The 22557-nt window shown below is 41.7% G+C and overlaps 1 protein-coding gene across 3 annotated transcripts in view; it reads left to right on the top strand.

Annotated features, from left to right (window-relative positions):
* LOC120538229 overlaps positions 1 to 22557 on the top strand; it is a 38001-nt gene that overhangs the window by 4217 nt on the left and 11227 nt on the right. For 2 of the 3 annotated variants that reach the window (XM_039767682.1, XM_039767683.1), the window contains exons 2-7: positions 6418 to 6519; positions 8916 to 9207; positions 10897 to 11274; positions 12989 to 13393; positions 16166 to 16522; positions 16608 to 16859. In XM_039767682.1, the coding sequence (XP_039623616.1) occupies positions 6451 to 6519; positions 8916 to 9207; positions 10897 to 11274; positions 12989 to 13393; positions 16166 to 16522; positions 16608 to 16859 (1753 nt within the window). In that variant the 5' untranslated portion in view covers positions 6418 to 6450. Of the gene's footprint in view, positions 1 to 6417; positions 6520 to 6566; positions 6681 to 8915; positions 9208 to 10896; positions 11275 to 12988; positions 13394 to 16165; positions 16523 to 16607; positions 16860 to 22557 lie in introns of those variants that run through there. The other variant, XM_039767684.1, reaches the window with a different exon arrangement.

Genomic DNA, 22557 nt, shown 5'->3' with positions numbered 1-22557 from the left:
ATAACAATAATACAGTATATAAAATGATGTCGCTGGCTGGATTTAATTACACACCGGGCCGGATGTGGCCCGCGGCCCTTGAGTTTGACACATATGGACTAAATAGAACTTGAAAAGATATATTTTTCAAATGTGATCGCGCAATTCAGATCGAGTTGACGCGCACTACAGTACATCGAGCCCGCGTGCTATTGTGGTTTTGCCTGCATGCCTCAATGAGTCATCCTCCCCTCGCTCTTACTTTTTTACCGTTCATCTAATGAATACACCGAGTATGGCTTTACCAAAACAATCATTGATCGCGAATAAAGTATCCATTATTCATAAGGCTTCAATTGGTGATCTGTCTTTCTGCGTTAACCGCATATTTTTTCATATAAAATGAATCAGGAAGCGCGCATACATACTCAGTGAGCCCCCCCTCGAGAATCGAACCTCGGACGTCAGCGGTAGAGGCGAAGTCTCTACCATTGCGCCACGGCGTGTGGTTTGTCTATTTGAGAGTATGTAGATCGGGGTATATATATGCATATATATTGTGGCAATAGGGGGCACTAGTGCTCCCTTGAACCCTCAGGTACAACTCCAGACACCAGGTAAAAGTCCAAGACTCTTTATTTTCGTCTAACAACAATGTGCACACTACTCCTACTAATCACTAAATAAACACAATCTCTCTTAACAATACTCTTCTCCTCGCCCAGACACTTTGCTCCTCTCCCACCCAGCACAGCTCAGTGTCTGGACTGAGGCATCGTCCTTTTATAGCCCCTGACCCGGAGGTTTTCCTGTCCCAGCAGTCCACAGTTCCTTATTCCTTCTGGGTCAGGGCAATCAATCCACCATTTCAACCCGGGAGCACGACATTTCCTCCCGTCACGTGACCGTGACGTGCTCCCGGGTCATACGGCATCACAGAGCCCATAAGCCCCCCCAGAGCGACTCCTGGTGGTCCCCAAGGTATCCAGCAGGGCAACACTACAAAGTCCATAAGGCCCTGCTGGATACCTTGGGGCACGATCCTGCTGTCGGGAGAGCTCCTCCTGGCGGCCTGGGGGTGCGGACCGGCATGGGAAGCCGGCAGTCCTCCACAATATATATATATACCTGCACTTCGCAGCGGTGAAGTAGTGTGTTAAAGAAGTTATAAAAAAGAAAAGGGCACATTTTAAAAATAACGTAATATGATTGTCAATATACAGTAATTGTTTTGTGAGTGTTATTGAGTGTTGCTGTCATCAAGGATTTGATTATCATTATTTCTTTCAATCAGGTTCGTATTTGTAGGATGTGTTGTGTTCAAGTTACATTCCGTGTTTGTCAATCGTTGTAAAGATGACAGGTTTCATTCATCGATTCGTTTCTTACTGCATCAATAAACAGCTCGTCTTCTTCTTTATCTGAGACCTGACACACTGCATGCACCGTTTTTTTTTTTTTACAATGTCTTCCTTTAGCGGGACATTGACTTTTTCCACCGTGTGCTTCGTTTCCGCAGTAGCTGCATTTATGAATATGCTTGTATGTGTCACACGCTTCATATTTTTTGCTGCCTTTTCAATTGTGTAATTCGGTTTTTGTTCAGCGCTCTTTGGAACTTTTGCTTTTGTCTGTGCACTGCGTCAGTTCACGTGAGCCGCTCGGTGTACATGCATTGAAGGTTTCCAGCTGTGCTGGTGCCATCTCGTGCTATGTCCATGGCTGTATGTAATGTCAGCTAAGACCCGGCGCTTAAAAGTTTCTCTCGCAGTTTCGCTGAGTTTGTGCCAAACATCACCCTGACCATCTCATCTTCATCTGCATAAGCACAGTCCTTCACACGTGAATATTTAGCGGCAGTGTTTCTATTGGATTGCCACTGACAGACAGCCTTATATGGGCAGGCACTAAATTACGTGGGAGGCGTAACTCCGCCTCCCATGGGCATCGAGCAGAAGTCTATTATAGTATATGGACGAAAAAATAGGTTCCAGTTATGACAATTATGCGTAGAATTTCGAAATGAAACCTGGCCAACTTTTGTAAGTAAGCTGTAAGGGATGAGCCTGCCAAATTTCAGCCTTCCACCTACACGGGAAGTTGGAGAATTAGTGATGAGTGAGTGAGTGAGGGCTTTGCCTTTTATTAGTATACAGGTATATATATATATATATATATATATATATATATATATATGTATATATATATATGTATGTGTGTATGTTACGGCCAAAACCCGAAGTTCAGCCTGTTCCTGAATTGGCTGGCCATTTCGCATTTTGGCCAAGAGGTGTGGCCAGATTCCGAATTACTAGAAATGACCAGTGTATATGCTACTTTGGCCAGCCATTTTGCGAATTGGCAAGAACTCCCTGGTCAAAATTCGATGTGCTGATGTAAGATTGTCCACGGGTCTTGTTCAGAGAGCGGACGCCACTTGAGACAGCCTTCCCCTCACCCAAACACTAACCTTAAGGTCAATAAAATTGGTCCCTGATGTTAAGTCACTATTTAAGGGCTAAAATGATAACAGAAATGTGAAACCTACTTATATACCTAATCTTAATTATTGTGAAACAACCAAGTGGCTTCCGCTTTCTGAACAAGAGCCACCAATGGTACACTCAATGCAATTACACTACTAAGTGCGCAATAAATTGCTGCTCATGCCTTTTTGACTATTTATTTAAAAAGCTGCAGACCTCACTTTACCACAGGATCCTGAGAGCTGGATCACCCTCTGGGAATCGCGCCGTAACTTACGCTCCCTCACAATGCAGGTAATGTGCCTCATTCAGGACTCTGTTAGCAACCGCTCATTTGACAAAGTCAAACCAACGGTACCCAAGGATTTTCCAGAGAGACACGGTACCAAAGGAGTCCAGTCTTCATCTCATCAGTCTGGATAGCGTCCATGTCTCACAATCATATAGTAAGACAGGAAGCACCAGGACTCTAAAGACTTGGACCTTCGCCCTTTCGCATAGATATCGGTAGCACTGCACACCCCTTTCCAGCGACCTCATGACCCCCCATGCTCCCCCAATCCGTCTACTGACTTTATAGGAAGAGTCACCAGAGATATGACTGTCCCTGCCAAGGTAAGTAAACCTCTCGACGACGTCGACATTCTCTCCGCAGACAGGCACACTGCTGATGGCCGTGCCCAAGAGGTCATTAAAGGTCTGGATCTTGGCTTTTATCAGGACACTCACAAGCCCAGACACTCGGACTCCTCGCTCCCTCTCGAGAGCCCCCATCAGAGCCTCCATTGACTCCGTGAAGATCACAGCACTGCGAATCTCTCTTGACCAACAGATGCTCCACAGCCGCTGGGCCCCATGATCCTGCCCACCACCCAGTCCATGCAAGCACTGAACAGAGTAGGAGCAGAACACACCCTGATGAACCGCAGAATCAACTGGGATTAATTAATAAGAATTAATAACACATTATACAAAATAATATTCAAAAGACAAGCAAAACATGACATGAACAAAAACATACTTGAGCCCCAGATGAGACCCTGGCTACAACATAACAATCTAAAATAGGTGGTGTTACGTTTTGGTCTCTTTATTACATAAATGAGGCAGCAGTGATGAGACTAACTCAAAGACTGTGGAGTATCAGCTCTGAAGAAAGATTAAAGGAGCTCGCCGAGTTTATGAGATATCATGAGAAAGTGTTTGGAATTATGAATGGAATTTCTAGGACGGGTGCCAGCTGGTGCTTTAGCATCACAAAGAACGCAGGCACAGATGGAAGTTAGTTAAGGTTACATTCGGCATAAACACTGCACAGTTGTCTTTCACAAAAGAAATCACACAAACGAGAAATGAGTTACCGCGTCACGTAGCAGACAGAAGTGTTTTAAAGACTTTCATGTGTCAGTTTGATATGTTTAAAAAAAAAAAATATATATATATATATAGCTTGTCAGTCCCTGTTTAGTTAACTTACTTTCGAATGCCTTGATCGCCTTAATGCTCTTCTTGTGTTCTTATTTATGATAAGCAAAACGGGGTCCTGGACTCCTAAATTCCTGCGTATTCTCTGTTTGACACAAGGCTGTTGAAACATCACCTGACAAAGCTTTTTACTGGTATAAAGTTTTTTCTTGTAAAATAATATTATCTCATTTAAATTCTTTTAATAAGTTACACCTTTAGCCAAGTCAGAAGGTTTTCTTTCCTTTTAGTCATTCATTCATTATAATTGTTTAGTCGTTGTAGCAGCGCTATTTAAAATTATGTACAACTCCCAGCAGCCCCAGCAGTATTACACTATTAAGTAGATTCAGAGGGCTGGGAAGAAGGTTAATTCAGTAGGCGGGGCCAAAAAGGGGATCGTGATCAACACTCTGTAATTGTCTCTACTCCTCACACACACACACACACACACACACTATTGGATTATAATTTCACCTAACATGGAGTACAGTTTCTTTTGGATGTACAGTATGTGCTCTCCTGTGCCTGCTTATCTGTGTGATTTGGTCTTAGTCGCATACATGTTTGTCTGAGGAGCGCTACCAATCACATCAATCCTTCACGGTGCATTGGGAACCTGGTAGGACAAAACTTCACATTTCCGTCACAGGGGGTTTAACTCCACACATTGTCATCTGCACCACTGTTCCAGACTGCATTGGACTTTGTCGTTAGTATTAATTGTTTGCTGTGTAGCGTATGTAAATAATTATCACCGGTGGGGCACTGGGGAGGCCTATTGCGTACACATTTTTGCGTAGTATTGTTTTTTTTCTCTTCATTATTTGATTAGTGAATTTCCTCCGGGTGCTCCGGTTTCCTCCCACAGTCCAAAGACATGCAGGTTAGGTGCAGTGGCGATTCTAAATTGTCCCTAGTGTGTGCTTGGTGTGTGGGTGGGTGTGTGCCCTGTGGTGGGCTGGTGTTTCCTGCCTTGCACCCTGTGTTGGCAGGGATTGGCCTCATGACCCTGTAGTTAGGATATAGCGGGTTGGATAATGGATGGATGGATTATTTGATTAATATATTCTTTATTTATCAACTAGCTGAAATACCCAGCGTTGCCCGGGAGGAAAATCAAGTGTTTTGTTTTTTTTAATTGCTTGAGAAAAATATAATTAAAAAAAAAAAAGACAACTTAAAAAATAAAAATAAATTAACAAACAATGAAGACTCACTAATGTGTTTGTCTTGCGGTCTTCCATATATGTTATCATCCAGTTGGTGCTTGGAACCGGCCAACTCGAATTAATTTCAAAAGCAACAGAAACGCAGTGTGGTGCTGCTCAAACATAGAGAAAGCTGGCAGTCACCTCCAGTTCGCCCTCTGGTGGTTGTTCCGAGTGTCAACTGGATGATAACATGCATACAAGATCATAAGATCACCCCCACCCTACACAGAAGGGGGTGAGTGAGGGTTGATTTCACCCTACAATATTTTTAGTTGACCAATGAGAAACATGTACCAAGTTTCATGGAAATCGCTCCAGCCGTTCAGAAGTAATGCTCAAACATACATACATACACACATTGACTTTTATATACAGTATATAGATTAACTGAGCCACTTATCAGTCTCTCTGTGTGTAAGAGTGTGCGTGCCGTGTCAAGGCTAGGTGTGTTTGTTGGGTCACCGCGATAAAATAGACAAATCACTGTCTTCGGATGATGTGAGTCTTAGCGTCCAAGGTGTGTATTTGACAGGTGGCCTGTTGTTTGCTATCCACCGCAATAAAAGGACAAGTGTCTGTGTGTCCATCTGGTTGCTGTTTCTTGTTTTTTCAACAGATGACACGTCACAAACATTTATAGTAATAAAATACGTTGCATTTGTAATTCCAACAGATGCTGCATCACAAAATATTAACACTGCTTTTACCGGTCTCACACCAAATGATATAGAACAGAGACATATGCTTTGCAGTTGTCATTCCAACAGATGGTGCATCACAAAAGTTTGTGATGTGCCATCTACTGAAATGACAAATGCAATGCATTTTATTACTATGTGCATTACAAAATATATTCTAATAAATGGTGCACTAAAAACATTAACACTGACGTCTGTTTTGATTACTTACATTTCAACCTATCTTAGATGAATAGCACAGCTAATAAAAAATCTTTATTTGTTTTATTGAACTTCTGTAAAATGCCAAATTTTTCCCCTTGGAGAATGTAAAATGCTATCTATCTATCTATCTATCTATCTATCTATCTATCTATCTATCTATCTATCTATCTATCTATCTATCTATCTATCTATCTATTATATAGTGCCTTTCATATCTATCTATCTATCTATCTATCTATCTATCTATCTATCTATCTATCTATCTATCTATCTATTATATAGTGCCTTTCATTCTTACATATAGTGGCTCTTCTAAAAAGCACATCTTCTTTCCTACTGTACATCTAATGTACATTTACTGCTTTCTTCCAGTTTTCCAAAGACAAGGCAAGTCCAAGACCAGTGATGTCCCCCGTGGTGCTCATTCTCGTTGCCCTGGGTTTCCAGTTGGTAAAAGGATATGAGACCAGCCAGGTATGTCCACTGTTGCATGATGCCATGGACGCCATAAGGCACTGACTGTACTTCCCGCTCTCTGTGACGCAGTCGTCTTTCACAAGGACACATGCAGTGATATGAATTGGTGCCGCTTTTGAACTTTGGCCAGAGAAGTCGGCTGCTTAATTAAAGATATGGCGAGTATTTTCAGGCTGATATTGTCTGTTTCCTTGCATGTTTGGTAAAGAAAGCATTTGCTTAGGCAGATCATCTGTTTAAATATTAACATCTATCAGTGAGAGCAGGATAGCTGGTAAATATTTTTCTTACTAGGATTGTTAAGAGAGTGGAAAGGAATCGTACTGAGACATTTTGGGGGCTACAATAGCAACATTTAATAAAATTAAGTGTGCAAACTCTGCCCAAACCCAGTTTTGGGGTAACAATTTAGAGTTACGAAATTGAGCTATGAAACAGGCTGTGGTGATCCTAAGATGGATTAAATGGCGTCATTGACTGAGGCAACACACAAGTCTACAAAATGAATGTTGGGATGCCAACCAGTTCACCACTTTCAATATCTGTGTTGTCAAGCGCACGATGGTGTAAAATAGGGACAAAAGCACAAGGGCGTCTGAAGTAAGGGGAGTCAAGCTGTGAGAAGATTGGAGCTCCATCCGGTGGGCTGCTCTCTCCCAAAATGAGACCCCTCCTTCGGGGAGCGTGTCGGATTTATGGTCCTTAGACTGGAAGGGGTGGCATAATATTCAGTTATTGGGCATCTTCTCGGAGCTGTTGGTGGAAAAAGAGACAATACCATCAGGAATATCGTCCCCTTTGTGTCCTGGAGTGGTCATGCTTACCTCTGAGCCCAGGAGGTGATCTGCTGACACACATGCGTGACAGTGGGATATAAAACAGACATATGGCTAATGAGCGATGTACACTCGTTATTTTTTTGTTGAAAATGTGGGGTGAGATGTTCCCTTTTATTATGATTTTATTCTGGTGAACAGGGTGTACCATCTGTAAACTTTACAAAATAATATGCTATTATTATTATCATCCTTATATATAATTTGATACTATCCGTATGTATGGTGTACGCGTCAATACCTCGACTCAATACAAATTAGAACCATGCAATGGGACTCTGCCTCTGTAGTTAGAACATAACGTGGCAAACGCGGACGCAGTATTGCATGATTGGCTAAGAATGTTCGAATGCTTCAGTGACGCCGCTGGACGGCCGAGTATAGTAAGTCGGTGTTGGTTCGAGCAGATAACAGTAAGTTCGGTTGGTTTTTGGAACGTTGGTTTGGTGGGGTGTACTTTCCAGGACTAACATCGTCGACTGACTTAAACCCTTCAACAGCTCCTGAACCGTAAGTAATTTAGAACGTATCGCCATTTGCTTGGTACGTTGAGACCTATCTTTGGGCAGTTCGGTTTTGTCATCCGTCCTTCTGACATCTATTGGCAAACTGAGTGATGACGGCTGGGTATTAACAACGGTCACTGTTTAAATTTTAGCCGATCTCAGATCGAAAATGACTCACGCCAACATAATTATTACTCCGACTCTGATTAGAATCGTAAAATACGGTTTGCTTTGAAAATTTGTTTGCCGGAAAAATCAAATGAGGTGCGCCGAAGAGCTGAGTTCACGTCTCGCAGCCCCGTTTAAACAGGAAGCTCTTCATTACATCGGCCGATAAGGTCTGTTTCAAGCACACATCAGTGCCATGATAACAAAATCATTTCAAGGACTTAAAAAACAAATAATTCTTTGCAGAGAAAGTATAAATTTCACAAACGTAGAATTTGTAGCTCGATTCGATCGAGCTCCCAGTCGCTAGTTATTATTATTATTATAGTTTTTCTTTTTTTATATCCACTTGCATTAAAACGTCTCTACAGGGTGGCCAAAAAGCAAATGCATGGTGACGCAACTTAATCCTCGCACAGTTTACAGACAATGAATTGAACTTTTCATGGAGTTTGTATATCAGCGGGTTTTACTTATTTGCTATTTTCTTTTGCAGAATTGGATTCTGCCTTTATTGTTATTCTTACTTTTTATTTGTCTGATGTTTTTAATCCAAGGCCACTTATAACACTTGAGATACAATCGCTTACATTTCTCTTGTTTCTCCAAATTGGGGACAGGCTGGTGAAGTGACTCTCTCAGGGTCACACTTGTGTCAGTAGTGGGATTTGAACCCACGACCTCAGGGTTTGAAGTCCAAAGCCTTAACTGTGATGCCAGTTTTTATGATTGTTTCCTAACCCAAACAAGGGCACAGTTTACTGCGGTCCATGTCCAGTATGCTGTGGAAAGGAGACGGTGCCTGTCCTGGTAGTAAGGGGTACAAGATGGGAACCATTGCTGGATTGGAAATAACATATTTGTGGTTTTTTAATCTCTTTAGATTCCTACTGAGGCAATCACTGCTACGGCTGGTGTCACAGTTAACCTGGAGTGTAATCTGGGAAAACCTGAAAATAGATGGGAAGTAAAATGGTATAAATTGAGTGGAAACATGCAGAGATCCATCATTGATCCTAAAAATTGCAAAAGCTCTTTTTGCAGTTTGGAACGTATCTCCACACTCGTCCTTGAGAATGTCACAGCAGACAATTCTGGAGAATACATCTGCGGATTAGAGCCTACAGCTGGACCCGCTACTGACATAAAGAAGATCATAGTGAGAGTACAAGCAGGTAGGCAAGTGTTACTCGCTCTGAGTCACATTTCGTAAGTCTGTGTGCTTTATTGGTCAGAAGTGCAACTCTCACCTTCTGCCACATGAAGGAACCAAAATGAAACATTTCACTGAACATCCGTGCATTTCTGGAGTCAAAGAGAGGAGCAAACCCTGAGCAGAATGGCAGCCCTTCAAGTTTGTTTGGAAATGTTAGAACCACCGATCAACTCCTCAGGTACAGAGCCCTCCATGATGTTTGGCACAAAGACCCATTTTACCTTCATTTATAAAAGTACAAATCACACAATTCAGACATCATGATTAAAGTGCACACTGCAGACTTTCATTTAAGTGGATTTGCAGACATTTTGGTCGCACATCACTTTTTCTACACATCTCATTTCAGGGCACCCTAATGTTTGGACACAGCAATGGCAGGTCTATTAAAGCCGTTGTCATATTTAGTTCTTTGTCTCGTATCTATCACATGCAATGACTGCTTGACGTCTGTGATTCACAGACATCAGTAGGTGCTGAGGGTCTTCTCTGGTGATGAAGCCTCTAATGTGGCCATTTCAGCTCCCGTTTGTTTTGGTGGGCTTGTCCCCTTAAGTGTTCTCTTCAGCATATGGAAGGCCTGCTCAATTGAACTGAAAGCAGGTGACTGGCTTGGCCATTCAAGAATTGTCCATTTTTTATCTTTGATAAACTCCAGTGTGGTCTAAGCAATGTGTTTGGAACTTGAGCAGATCAGATGTTTCTGTATACCTCAGAATTCCTTGTGCCACTGCCATCAGCAGTTCATCAACAATGAAGAGAAGTGTGCCAGGACCTGTGGCAGCTATACATGCCCAAGCCGTAACACCCCCAGCACCACCATGTTTAACAGATGTGGTGGTCTGCTTTGGATCTCGGGAAGTTCCTTCTCCACTCCACACTTTACTCTTGCCATCACTTTAATGAGGGTCATCTTTGTATCTTCTGTCCACGAGACCTTTACCCAGAATTATGCAGGCTCTTTAAAGTTCTTTTTTCACAAATTCTAATCTGGCCATCCTGTTTGTGTGGTGTTCATCTTGCAGTGTGTCATCTATCTATCTATCTATCTATCTATCTATCTATCTATCTATCTATCTATCTATCTCTGTTATATAGTGACTTTCAGTATCTATCTATCTGCAGTCTGTGTGGAGTTTCCTCATTCTCTCCACGTCTGTTTGGTTTTCTTCTCGTGTCCCAACATGGTTGATTTCTAATTCACCACTGGCCCACTATGAGTGAATGGCACTTTTTACAAATTTTGTGAGTTTGCCTTGTAATGGAGTAGTTGGTTTCCTGGTGTTGGTTCCTGCCTTACACCTGATGCTGCCTGGTTTGGCTCTGTTGCCTGTGGCCCACTAAACAGAGTTACCGAGTGGATTATCATTGTTATTGCCATTTTTGAGGGGCTTTTCAGAGACATCTAAAGCTTAGCTTCTTCTCAATGTCCAGTGCACGGCTATCCACCTTTTCCAGGAAATTCCTACAACGTTCTACACGTTGTGTCTTCTGGGTCATTTGGTGAGGTGATTAGGTGTTAATAATAATAAAGTGGAAGAGAAGTACTTAACATTGCAATATCTCTAAAATGAACAGCGAGCTATCAAAAGACAGTGTGGTATGCAGTGATATCCTAACAAAATGAATATGTGTGTGTTTTTTTTAGGAGCAGTAAAAGGCATACATATGAAAATAATCCAGTCTCCAACAATCCTGAACACACCTGTTGGTTCAGATGTCACCTTAGCTTGCTTTGTCCACGGTAATGCCCACAGTGGATTTGTCCGCTGGTTTCGGGAGGTGAAACCACAAAGCAGGAATTACTTTTTCTCCTCAAAGGAAACAAACACGATGAGGAATCATGAACGGGTGGATTGGGTCAATAAAGACATTTTCACTGATAGGTCCCTAAAATTCAAAACTGTGCAGGCTAAGGACTCTGGGAAGTATTACTGTAAATATTACATGAAATTGAATAAGCAAGGAATGAAGATCCAGGAAGAACTTGTGTTGGCTGGGCACGGGACAGAATTACATGTGCAAGGTGAGTTCACAGTACGGCCGGATGTTTTGAAGGGACCTTGGGTTCATATCACTGGGGTCAGCTGGCACGTTCTCTTTTGTTCATGTGAGATTTGTCTGCGTCCTCTGGTGTTTCTTCCACATCCCAAAGACCTGACATTTGGGAATTCTACATTTGTAATGAAGGAAATGGAAGTCATTGTGAAGGATGGAGTGGCCTAGTCTGTTCATCCCAGCTTATTGCAAGCATAGCCTTCACCAAGGGTCCCGTTTATAAAACTTTGAGTGGATTTGAGTGTGAAAATATTTACACAGCAAAATAACAAGAAAACGTGTACGCCGGAAATAAATCAGATTTATTAAACTTGGCTTACGCACATTTCTACACAATTTCCCCTTTTTAAATCACAATCTTCGTCTCCCTGAAACATCCATATATTGAGCATGCTAATCAACCTCATGCTTATGCAATTATCATGCTGCAGAACATCATTGGCTGACAGAGCAGTCTACCTCCTGACACGACGAGACCCCGCCCCCTGCATTCTGACTGTGCCCCACAACTGAGCACCTCTCTTCTGCATTGTGGGAGTTGGTGATTCAGCGTAAGGTGCCAGCGTCTGGGTGGGTAACCACTATCACCTGGCACATGTAATAATGTGATTGCTGTTACAATGAACAGTTCAGGCTGTATGAAACACTGAGGGCTCAGTCAGTCAAAACCATCCTCATCCTCTTTCTAAGGCTGAACCCAGACATCCTGCAAACAAAACTAACTTCTGAAACTTATATCCATGATCCAGTTCTTTCAGTCAATACCCAAAGTGCGTGACTTACAGCGAGGGTAGTTAAGACAGATGTACTGTTAAATCACATGACCTTCAGAAATGGTCACCCACCTGAAGCTAAGCCTGTTCAGGCCCGGCCAATACTTGAATGGCAGACCATCTAGGAAATGCTTGGGTTGGTGCTGGAAGAGGTGTTGGTGAGACCAGCAGGGGGCGCTCAGCCTGTGATCTGAATGTGGATCCCAATGTCCCAGGGCAGCGACGAGGATCCTGTCCTGTAAAAATGTCACCATCCTTTGGATGAGGCATAAAACCAATGTCCTGACTCTCTCCGGTCATAAACGAGGCCCTGGGCATCCTTGATAAACAGCAGGGTGTATCTCTTTGTCCACCATGGCCTAGTCGTTTGAACCCCCTAATCATACCCTGTCTCTAATCTCCTTGACCACTTAACAGCTCATGTGTGGTGAACATACTGGTGCACAAAATGGCTGCCGTCACATCATTCAGGTGGATGCTGCACATTGAGTAGTGAGAAAAGCGCTATATACATGTAAAGATTATTATTATAATTATTAATCTTGGGCGGCACAGTGGCAAAGTGGGTAGCGCTGCTGCCTTGCAGTTAGGAGACCCGGGTTCGCTTCCCGATTCCTCCCTTCGTGGAGTTTACATGTTCTCCCCGTGTCTGCGTGGGTTTCCTCCCACAGTCCAAAGACATGCAGGTTAGGTGCATTGGTGGTTCTAAATTGTCCCTAGTGTGTGCTTGGTGTGTGTGTGCCCTGCAGTGAGCTAGCGCCCTGCCTGGGGTTTGTTTTCTGCCTTGCTCCCTGAGTTGTCTAGGATTGGCTCCAGCAGACCCCCGTGACCCTGTATTTAGGATATAGCGGGTTGGATAATGGATGGATGGATTATTAATCTCAGCTCAATGTAACCTCCATTTTTCTGATTATTTTCCAGAGAAGGTGAACATACATATAAAGTATATTCCTGAATCTGTGTCTGTCACAGAAGCATCAAGTGTAACTTTGATTTGCCTCGTTTATCAACATGACAGCCATTTGGGCGCATTGCGGTGGTTTCGGGAAACTGAAGATGGTAAGGAGGCCCACTTCTACTCTGAAAGTCCAAAAGATGGCATGAAGAATGACCCTCGTGTTGTAGGGAAGCAAGAAGACAATAGAGAATACTTCAATTTCACTATCACTATCAATGGCGTAATGCCTCAAGACTCTGGAAAGTACTACTGCCACAAATACAAGAAGGTGGTAAGCAGCAAAGGGGAGGAGCGGCTGCTCTCTGGTGTTGGGACCACCCTGACAGTGGATGCGCTGCCCTTCAGACCCCCCACAGGTAACCAAGTTATTAGTTCTCTTTTAACTCTCACTCTTTGAGGGTGAGAATGTTCAGAATTTTCCAGTCACTCCCCTGTGTTCACCTCTTTAATAGGGGGCTTCTGGATAAGAAGTGTAGCAGGGGGACCATGGCTGGACCATTCTTCTTTGTAAAAAAAAAAAAAAACTCTGGCTAAAGAGATAGATAGATAGATATGAAATGCACTATATAATAGATAGATAGATAGAAGGCACTATATAATAGATAGATAAATATGAAAGGCACTATATAATAGATAAATGGATAGATAGATAGATATGAAAGGCACTATATAATAGATAGATGGATAAGTAGATATGAAAGGCACTATATAATAGATAGATAGATAGATAGATATGAAAGGCACTATATAATAGATAGATGGATAGATATGAAAGGCACTATATAATAGATAGATAGATAGAAGGCACTATATAATAGATAGATAGATAGATAGATAATGAAAGGCACTATATAATAGATAGATAGATACTTTATTAATTCCAAGGGGAAATTCACATAATCCAGCAGCAGCATACTGATAAAAAATAATATGAAATTAAGGAGTGATAACAATGAAGGTATATCAGACAGACAATAATTTTGTATAATATTAACATCCTTACATGTCCTTAGATCACGGGTGTTGAACTCCGGTCCTGGAGGGCCGCAGTGGCTACAGGTTTTCATTCTAACCATCTTCTTAATTAGTGACCAGTTTGTGCTCCCAATTAATTTCTTTTGCTTTAGTTTTAATTAACTTGACTCAGGCCCCCTTAGTTGTTTTTTTTTCTTAATTAGCAGCCAAACAATAATGAGACACAAAACAAGCCACCACATGACCTGCTCACCTGCACCCATCACACAATATCTGAACATAAAGAAAGGTGAAGGTTTCAGTAAGGTTGATCTCTCAGGTCACCAAAACATTTTGACGGAGTTCTTAGAAAAAGCAGAAGAATCAACAGTTTTGGAAATGTCTGCTATGGCAGAATGAGAGCAGCAACAAGCCATGGAATTAAATAACGGGCTTAATTAACAGCAAGAATCAGCTTCTCATTAAGAAAGTGACTGGAGTGAAATTAGTCGGAGTTTGAAGCCCCAGTTTAGCTGCTCATCTGTCGGCTCATTTCACATCTCATTTCTGTTTGGCTGCCATTTAATGAAGAAAAGAATTCAGAGGACTGAATCCTTAAAAACAGGGCTACTAAAATGAAGGGAAAAATAATTTAATTAGTGGTGAAAACTGGTCACTGATTAGGAAAAGGGTTAGAATGAAAACCTGCAGCCACTGCGGCTCTCCAGGTCCAGAGCCTTAGATAATCTGAAATGAGAAATATTCCACTGATTAATGAACATTTTAAATTTGATTTATTTTTTTTTATACTAACTTTTCCTTTTCAGGATTCATGGAAAGGTGGAGACTGTAACAGGCATGGCTACAAGGTGGTAGGTGATAAGAATCATTGCTGGCCGGGGCATCATAGCACTAAACAGCATGCCATGAGCATGTGAAAGGCACTATATGGATAAAATATATTATTATTATTATTAAATGCAATTTTGAGTAAACCTTTAGAAGGCCTGGGACAGAAAACACTGAAGTGAGTCAATCTGTTATAAAAAAATGAATGAATTGGGGTTGATTCCTACCTTAATTAAACATGATGCTCTTACGATAAAAAAACAGGGATAGAAAACCATGAAAGCCACCTGGTGTCCATTCGCCTGACATTCTTCATGTTTTAAGGAACATTGAGATGACATTGAATGGTGACACAGACACCAACATACTGTACCTGGTGGAAATGAATTAGTTAATCCTCGTTTCAGTATTTGCAGCGTAGATGCCAAGGCACATGGATGGGCATCCCGATTGGGACAGAGAGCGACTCCTTACCCAGGTTGAGAGGTCATAATGTAATGGAATGATGGCGTGAAGGACCTGTCACCCGGCCGGGATGGTTAGTGATCCTTATCCCAATCAGGGTAAAAGGACAATGGATGAACTGGGTAAAACATGGATCCTGGAGGCAGTTCGTTCTTCCACACAGTAGGTGGCAGTGTTCCTCCAGGCTGGTCCCAGTTCAGACTTTCGCAGAGTCATACTCACTAGATCCTTCACACTGTCATATTTACTTTCGTAAAGCATGTAACCCGTACCACACCGGCAAAATCAATTCTATTTAAGCATCTTGTTCACCTTATTATAGAGTAGTTAACCGCATTTGGTAGAAATGTGTTGTTCCGCAGATTCTCCACAGGAACACACCATAAAATGCACTGACGTGCACGAATACCGCGTTCTCTCCACTGGAAAATCTCACGACACAGCAAGCCACTGCTGCCTTTTGCCGAATTCAGTTTCACACAAGTCGTCTGGTTTTTAATTGAATTTTGGATCTCAGTTTTGATTTTTGTCCTTTTTGTTTTTTTAAACCTCTGCCTGGTTGACCTTTTTTTTATGCTTGTTTCCTTTGCATTGTCTTCATCTCCTGGCCCAATCCCAAAACCTGTTATGAACCATAAACCCTCTTTTTTTGCCATCGCGTTCTCATCAGTATAGTAACGGGTACTGAACTAGAAAATACCCCTTAAGGTCATCAGTAGGATGAAGAACCGAGCGAGGGAAATGAAATGCATTGTCCCAATGGTACCTAAGGGATCAGTTTACGTTGGACTGATGCTGACTGAAACTTCATTCTTCTTCCATCTCTGACCTTACTGTGTTCTTCCTCTTATCTCCTTCAGTCACCCTAAAGCCACCAGTAGTTATTCTGCAGCCTTACCAAGAGGTCCGTGGTTTCCAGAACGAGAAAGTCACCTTGCACTGCTTTGTGTCAGCTGGGATTGTCAACGGCATAATGAGGTGGTATCGAATCACCAGTAGTCGGCAAGAATACATCTACTCTGCCATGGACACCTCCTCTGAGAAGATAGACCCTCGTGTGCGTCGGACTGATCATCACTACGTAGACATCGACTGGTCCATTACCATTGAGGATCTGACTTTAATGGACAATGGGATGTACTTCTGTGAGTTGGACGATGGTTTTGAAGAAAAACATCAAGTTGTTGTGGGTGGTGGAACCAGACTGATTGTTGAAGGTAACAAGAGGCTGAGATGTCCTCTTTAAGTTTATGCAGCTAAATGCTTCTGACCAAAAGCCACTTTTACCTCTTTCATTTCCAGAGCCTCACAGAGAAGCTGAATTAACAACCGAAGCAATGACCACTACTCCACCATTACCACGCTGCAATGAACATGCAGTGCCCTGGCCAATATGTGATGAAATGCTCTCTTCTACTGGTGTAGGCATCCTAAGTAAATCCATCTCAGAATTTGGGTTCAATGTGTACCGCATATTAAAAGACACCTTAAAGGAGCCAAACGTGGTGTTTTCTCCACTCAGCATTGCCATAGCTTTATCAAACCTCCTGCTAGGTAAGTACCACAGATAACACCGGGTGATGCTACTCCAGGAATGGGGGTTTAGGTTTCAGCGTGGGCTCCTACCCTGAGAGAAACAGAGGAGAAGTAATGAGCATCCACTGGTACAGCGCATTGCTGCACCCACCACATGGCAAACCCCCTCAAGATCCCAGATTAGGACCCGAGTGCAGCCATGCAACGGGTGACACCTCAGCACCACACTAGTTTAAATGGAATGGAAAAGTGTGAGGTTGATTTACAGTGGCTGGAGTGCCAATCCTGCCACCAACCCCCAAGTTTCCCCTGCTTGCAGGGCTAGATGTTGTCACAAACTCGACACAGAGTCATGGAAAGGTTTGGGGCAGCCACCCATTTAATTGATTAACTGGCTGCAAAGTCGCAATATGGTAAACAGCACAAAACCGAGTCCAAAACAGAACTGAGGGAATAGGGAAAAGGTGGAGGCTTTTAAAGGGGAAGACAGGAAGTGAAGTCAAATGGGTCGGGCTCATGAAGGTCTTCTGCCATTGGCGCAAACCCGATCGTGACATCACAGGGGCCGGAGCTGGCAAGGTCTCCTTCCATTGGCTTGGTCCCGGAAGTGACGTCAAGAGTACCAGGTGGAAACTCCCGTGAATGGTCTGCAGGCAAGGGAGAAAGAGTCAGTGCACTCTGCCACATCCCAGTATGTCTCGGAACTGGCCTTACTCAAGCCCTTTTGCTGCCTCTCATGCGCATGTGTGTGACAATGTAGATTAACGTCATACTCGGGACGGAGCAAATTACAGGTTAAGGGCCTGACGGAGTGGAATCGCTTCTGGCATTTACGGGATTTGAACCGGCAGTGCAGATCCCTACCCTCAGAGCCACCACTTCCTCCTGTGGTTGGGGTCTGAATTTATGTATTATGTCTCTTTTCTTCATTTGGTGCAGTGGTAACGCTACTGCCTCACAATAAAGAGATTAGGGGTTTGCGGTCCGGGTCCTCCCTATGTGATAGCGCTTTGAGTAGTGAGAAAAGCATTATATAAATGATTATGATGATGATGATGATGATTATTATTATGATGATGATGATTATTATTATTATTGTTATTATTCTACATAGTGAGGGGCATAGCTTGCTGAATCCAGCAGTGAAGACACAGCGTACAGTGGATCTGTGCAGAACACCAAAATATTTTCATGATAGTCTCATTATGGTCAGCTAATGCTGTGATTCTCAACTTGAGCCCCAGTGGCCCCCAATTTCAACTTTTATGTTAATCAAGCAAGATGTCACTTCCCAGTTTGTGTTTTTTTATCAGTTCAGAAATGACAAACTAGAATTTTCTTTTACTGAATGACGCATGAATTTAGATGCAAACAATACAATACAATACAATTTATTTTTTGTATAGCCCAAAATCACACAAGAAGTGCTGCAATGGGCTTTAACAGGCCTTGCCTCTTGACAGCCCCCCAGCCTTGACTCTCTAAGAAGACAAGGAAACCCCCCCCCCAAAAAAAAGCCCTTGTAGGGAAAAAAATTGAAGAAAACTCGGGAAAGGCAGGTAGGTTGGGCGTGCAGTGGGTGTCTAAAAGAAGGGGGTCAATACAATACAATACAATACACAGAACAGAACAAATCCTCAGTACAGTATAAAAATAGAAATATTACAAGTACGGAGTAGAATTTAACAGTAGATGATATCACATAATATGATTTGTATTTGTTTTGAGTCCTGGAGACCTCAGCCATCAAGCTGCCTCCCCCATTTGGCCATCCCACAGCTGAAACAGTGCTAATCTGATGAAAGGACCCCTCTTTCCCACGATTCCTGCAATCCTCCATCAGGGATGACTTTACCTTAGGCAGGCAAAACAACTTGGCAGGTGGGCCATGGCACCAAGTGTCACATTTGAGTACCGAGAAGAGAAACAGAATAGGTGAGGGTTAGTATCCAATTATAACTATCGTGTTATTTATGTTTTAGTGCTAACGACTAACAACAGAGATGCAGTCTGTACAGTTAATCAGCAGCTCTAGTCAGGGTGTGCTAAACTGAAGCCATGAGTCTTCAGCTGGGATTTAAAGAAGGGGCATCTCTTATAGTAGCAGGTAGATCATTCCACAGTTTAGGAGGTTCCTGTAACTAAAAGCTCGACCTCCTACTGTTATTTTATAAGTTGACTGGCATCTTGAGATCTTAATGTGTGCTCTGGTTTATAAGTCATGATAAGTTCAGACAAGTAAGCCGGACCTCGGCCATTTAAGGCTTTATATGTTAAAAGAAGAATTTTGAAATCTGCCCTAAACTTAATCGGGAGCCAGTGTAAGGATTTAAGAACTGGAGTTATGTGTTCGTATTTTCTAGTTCTTGTAATAATTCTTACAGCAGCATTTTGGATTAACTGGAGGCTGTATAAAGAACAATTTTAACATCCAGTGAACACCGCATTGCAGTAGTCAATCCTACTAGAAATAAATGCATGAATTAATTTCTCATAATCCTGTTTATTTAGAAGGTGCCTTAATTTCCCAACATTTTTAAGATGGAAGAAACATGATTTGGACAACTTTATAATGTGCGCTTTAAATGACACGCTAGAGTCAAAGGTAACTCCGAGATTGCGGGCTGGTTCAGTAAAATTAATGGGGATTCCAGTTGAGTTCAATGATGACAAAATATAGCTGTGCTCAGCGTCATTCCCTCCAACAATTAACATCTTGGTGTTTAAAGACAAGTCGTTCTCATCCATCCACTCCTTTAATTCACTAACACAAATAATTAAAGACAACATCAGAGAAACTTCATTTGATTTAAATGAAAGGTATAACTGGGTGTCATCTGCATACGAGTGAAAATGAACATTATGTTTCCTAATGATACAAATACTTTTTTTAGATTTTCTGCTGTTTTGATCCTGATAAACATTCGTGTTATTTATGACTTTTACTAATTAACACACAGATGGGTAACACAAAAATAGCTTCCCCTTTAGCAGAGAGTGTTGCTTGCTCTGGTGACTGCCATGTTTGTCATGATTTGTCAGTATTTATATGTAATTAGGGTCGTAAGTTCCACACAAAAAAGTGAATTAAATGCATGACAGAGTTAAATATCAAACGATATGGCAAAAAATTATTTTATATAAATTAAAAAACACTAATGAACTTTTTCTAATGCAAGATATGATGAATTAAAGGACAGCTCATTAAAGAATACATCTGGCATTTTTCAGGTTGAACTTATTTCTTATCAGACATGGAATATATGAATGTGCCAAGCGTTTTCTATACATTTTAAAAAACACATTTCTATGTTTTATAATGGAGTCTAAGGGGTATGGGGAGCCACTGGAAAATGAAAACCCCTAAGATTGACTGAATATTGTCCTCTTTGAAACATCAAATGTTAAAAAAAAATAATGCCTTCCACATATCTCCATCCATCCATCCATCCATTTCCTAACCCGCTGAATCCGAATACAGGGTCACGGGGGTCTGCTGGAGCCAATCCCAGCCAACACAGGGCACAAGGCAGGAACCAATCCTGGGCAGGGTGCCAACCCACCACAGCTTCCACATATCTGACATGTGTTAGTGACAACAAGAGGGATCGGGAAATAATCCTTTTATCACATATTCCTGGAACTTTTTTTTCTCCCGGTAAGGATGTGTTATCTGTTTGCATGTGTGATAAAAGTGGCCTTCCCAGGAGGATTTCTCATGTAAATACGGAAATAAGTCCACGTGATCCCAAACATGCGACAGAAACAGTTTACTGTGATTTAGTCTTTTGAAGGGAGAGGTCGTTTCAGAGGAAGACAAGCCCTGAGGTAACACACACACACACACACACAAGTTTGGCTTCTTTTAAAATGGCTGAATCTCATAATATTGTATTTTTGTTTGAAAGTGACATGTTTAAGCTATTTTACAATGTGTGCGTAATCTCAAGATGAGGATTAATGCTCGACATCCTTTCTTGGCTTAAAAAGTGGACGTATTCTGTACGTTTTTAGGCTTTTGCTTTCCCATGCCCTATAGCAGGGGTGTCAATCTCTGGGCCTGGTGGGCCGCAGTGGCTGCAGGTTTTCATTCTAACCCTTTTCCTAATCAGTGACCGGTTTTCACTGCTAATTAACTCCTTTTCCCTTCATTTTACTCCCCTAAATTGATTATTTTCTTTATTAAATGGCAGCCAAACAGAAATGAGACGTGAAACGAGACAACAGATGAGCAGCTAAACTGGGGCTTCAAACTCCAACCAATTTCAGTCCAACCAGTTTTTTAATGGGAAGCCGATTCTTGCTGTTAATTAAACCCGTTACTTAATTCCACGGCTTGCTGCTGCTCTCATTTCCCAAACTGTTGATTTTCTGTTTCTGATTATTGACCTGAGAGATCAACCTTACAGAGAACCTCACCTTTCTTTATGTCAGCGGTTCACAAACTTTCTTATTTCTCGCCCCCTTTTCTACCTGGAATAATTCTGTGCCCCCTGCATAATATAAAAAAGGATGAGAATAACCCATGATACAATAACAAAGGTATGATACTCGTGCGGTGTCGCCGTATCCTATCATTTGTACTTCCATAAGATTTGCATGTGATTGTGCTTTAATAACTGTTAAAATGCCTTGTGTGGTTTTTGGTAGTAATTCTAATCCCAAAAACAACGAATAAATTATTTATTCTTATTTAATTATTTTTTATGTAAAGAAACAATTAAATATGTTTTAATTTTTAAAAATCTCGTCAATCTGCGCAAGACGAACGTATTTTCATCCGACAAATATTATACCGCTGTTAGTTGTACTGTATCATGAAAATAACCCAATACGCAGTAAATTATTTAACTCAATTTGGCAATATTGCCTACGCTACCAATGTGGTGGAGTCGCGCCGCATTATCACCTGATCTACTGTTAACCGAATGTTTGCGACAGATACCGATACTTCTGGAACTTTCTGGATTGAAAATATGCGACTATAAAAGCAACAGCAGCGGCGCCGCTCGTCATAGAAACAAATTTCAAATAGAAAAGGAGCTCAGAGGGTCTCGCATCTCGAATATCAAACCAAACCTGGAGAGGCTGTGTACTTTAAAACAGGCACATATTAGTCATTAGATCTGTGCCTTAGAAATGTTTTATTTTAATTTCAGTTATAATGCATTTGTTGTGATTATACAGTATATTTGCAAATTTAAATTTGAAATAAAAATGTAAAAAATTAATTCTGATATCTTGTTCATTTATTTGACGCCCCCCTTGTACAGCTTCAGCTCCCTCCTGCCCCACAGTTTGAGAACCGCTGCTTTATGTTCAGATAATGTGGTTAGCTGGTCACCTGTTTGTTCGTTTTGTGTCTCATTATTGTTTGGCTGCTTAATAAGGACATAGAAGGAACTAAGAGGTCTGAGTTGAGTTACTTAAAACTAAGAAGTTAATCAGCAGCAAAAACAGGTCACTAATTAAGAAGGTGGTTAGAATGAAAACCTCCAGCCATTGCAGCCCTCCAGGATGGGCATTCGACACCCTTCCCCTATAGCCTCCAATATAAGATGAAAGGATAAGCTGTCTATTTTTTTTTTTATCAATTTATAGAATATGTTTAACTTTAGAATACAATCTCACGTGGCAAGTGCATCTACATCATGTCTGAAGTTCAGAAAACATCAAACATATCCATTAAACAATAAGATCTGTTTAAGATAAAAAA

The sequence above is a fragment of the Polypterus senegalus genome, chromosome 10 (assembly GCF_016835505.1).
Source record: "Polypterus senegalus isolate Bchr_013 chromosome 10, ASM1683550v1, whole genome shotgun sequence".
Lineage (NCBI taxonomy): Eukaryota > Metazoa > Chordata > Cladistia > Polypteriformes > Polypteridae > Polypterus > Polypterus senegalus.
The sequence above is the reverse complement of the archived record's forward strand: the minus strand, read 5'-3'. Positions and strand labels throughout refer to the sequence as shown.